The sequence below is a fragment of the Chinchilla lanigera genome, unplaced genomic scaffold, assembly GCF_000276665.1.
Source record: "Chinchilla lanigera isolate Chin_1 unplaced genomic scaffold, ChiLan1.0 scaffold00028, whole genome shotgun sequence".
Classification (NCBI taxonomy): Eukaryota; Metazoa; Chordata; class Mammalia; order Rodentia; family Chinchillidae; genus Chinchilla; species Chinchilla lanigera.
Window position 1 is genome coordinate 12,433,907 of NW_004955429.1, and position 2,701 is coordinate 12,436,607.

At 37.1% G+C, this 2,701-nt stretch overlaps 1 protein-coding gene across 1 annotated transcript; it reads left to right on the plus strand.

The window, feature by feature from the left end:
• Positions 1-326: 326 nt before the first annotated feature.
• LOC102018754 (vomeronasal type-1 receptor 90-like) lies at positions 327-1,259 on the plus strand. The gene has a single exon (XM_005387250.1). The coding sequence runs from the start codon at positions 327-329 to the stop codon at positions 1,257-1,259; it is 933 nt and encodes a 310-aa protein (XP_005387307.1).
• Positions 1,260-2,701: the final 1,442 nt, after the last annotated feature.

Consider the following 2,701-nt stretch of genomic DNA (forward strand, 5'->3'; position numbering starts at 1 on the left):
AAGTGAGACATGTAAACACCCTGCCATCTGGAAATGTGAGCTCTGAAGGGGAAAATGTACATGGGGAGGAATCCAATGTTCTGATGAAGGCATAGCCTTGGTCAAGATAATAATGGTTGTAATATATTTGATAAAATAATTGTTCTTTCTTTTTCCTCAGACTTTATTGTTTGTTATCTTGCTACAATGGTGAAGAAAAGGTGAAAAATTTATACTCACTGAAGAGAAACTAGGGGCTGGGAATATAGCTCTTTGGCATAGCGCTTGCCTGGAAAGGTTCAATTCCTGGTACCGAAAAGAAAAAAAGTGAAGAGAAACTAGACTACATGATGGTGAAGAAAAACAGAAAATTTTCCCAGATTTTTCATATGAGAAGCACAGTTTTCTTTGAAATCACAGTTGGAATCTCAGCCAACACTGTCCTGCTTCTGTTCCACATCCCCACATTTCTCCTCAAGCACAGGCCCAAGCCCCTTGGCCTCACTATTGCACACCTGGCCCTGATCCACCTCGTGATGCTGGGAACCATGGGCTTTATAGCCATAGACATTTTTGAGTTTCAGGGTTGGGAGGATGGCCTTGTGTGTAAACTGATTATCTATGTGTACAGGTTGATGAGGGCCCTCTCCATCTGTACCACCTGTGTGCTGAGTGTCCTCCAGGCCATCACCCTAAGCCCCAGAAACTCTTGTTTGGAAAAATTCAAACATAAATCCTCACATCACTACCCATGTTGCCTTGTGTTTCTATGGGTCTTCAATATGATCCTGAATACTCGTTTCTTAGTCTCCATTGGGGCTACCACCAATGTGACACCACATAGTCTCGTGTTTGTCACTGAATCCTGCTCTCAGTGGCCAGTTAGTTACTTGTTCAGGTACATATTTTTGTCACTGGTCAACATTCAGGATATCTCCTTTATAGGGCTGATGGCTCTCTCAAGTGGATACATGGTGAGCCTGTTGTGCAGGCATAAGAGGCAGATCCAGCAACTTCGTAGTACCAACCTTTCTCCCAAAGCATCCCCAGAAGAAAGGGCCACTCGGAGCATCCTGCTGCTCATGGGTTTCTTTATGCTCATGTACTTTTTAGACTGCGTTGCTTTCTCATCTCGTGCAATATTGCAGAACAATGACCCAATTTATCTTTGTGTCCAGATGCTTGTGGACAATGGTTATGCCACAATCTGTCCATTTGTGCTAATGAGCACTGAAAAACGGATGATTCAATGCTTAACATCCAGGTGGAAAAGACTATAAATGTGCCAGTATTTGCTGATGGATAATTTCCTTTTTGATAATCAAATACTTGGAATTTCTCTTGAATCTTTGAAATATAGGTAGTTTTATTTTTTCTGTTAAACAAATTTCCTTTGATGTATTTTGGTTATAAGTACATAAGAGATAATTTAGCAGTATAATTCTTTGAAGAAATACAGGATTTTGTTCCAATGAGGTTCATATGAACTGGTGCTCTTGTGCAGCATCAAAGTCTAAAGAACAGGATGGATGCTATGTGGTGGAGCACTGATGTTGTGGAATAAGATCAGGGTTAACATGTTTATAGCAGCACAATGTGTTACACCTAAATCTTGGAAACAACCCAGATGCTCATTCACTGAGGAATGGATAAAAAAGTTGTGGTATTTCTATACAAATGGAGTATTACTCAGCTATTAAAAAAGATAAACTTGAGGCTTTTGGAGGTAAATGGATGCAACTAGAGACCATACTCATAAATGAAATAAATTGGACCCACGTATGTAAACATCATATTGTCTCCTTGGTGTAGGAACCAAAAAGACTAGGTAAAACTCAAAACATACAATAGATGATAGGAGAGGGAAAGAAATTGTTCAAAGGAAGGAATGACTGGGATGAGGGAAAGAAGATAGAAGAAAGAAGGAAGGCAAAACATAAATATATATATATGAATAGCTGTGATCAATGTATTCCTGTTGTCTGATGGTATATTGAAATGAACAGTTAATTTTTTACGTTCTGATAGACTGTGCATGCTTGTGTCTGGTGATCTGAGCAACTGATTTGAAGATAATAATATGCAATGGAATTACAATGGTGAACTCCTACCATCTTGTCTAGTGAAACTCTGTATTATCTCTAAGGTTTTATTATCTCTTTAATGGTTTAAGCAATCTTTCATTCTTACATCTGATAATCTGAGCAATGTAGTTGAGGATAGCGATATGCAATGTAACAACCACTGTTGATTTGTATTAATTTGTCTTGAGACCCTGTATCACTTTGAATGTTTTTGCTTTCATTTGTTTATGTTCATGATACTGTATGCTGCTACTGTTCTATTTTTTTGTTTGTTTGTTTCTCATGTACTACTCTCTTTAAAATAAAAAAATGGCAAAAAAAAAAAAAAGATCAGGGTTAAAAGAAGTAGGAAGGAGGCACTGAACAGAAAATGCTCAAAGACAATATGTAGAGGCATCTTGGCATTTATCAGTTTATATGCTTTTCCTTTATAATGTTAATTTCATTATAGTGAATCTTCAGAAAAGCTATTAAAATAAAATAGAATAATAAGAACATATATCCTTGAGAAGCATGTTGATTACTTTTGTAACAAATTCAATATCATATGCATAATGCACAATGTGTGATGACCTAACTAATCTTTTATGAAATAATACTGCCATATTAGTTATGTATACACAAGGTTGGAAAATTCC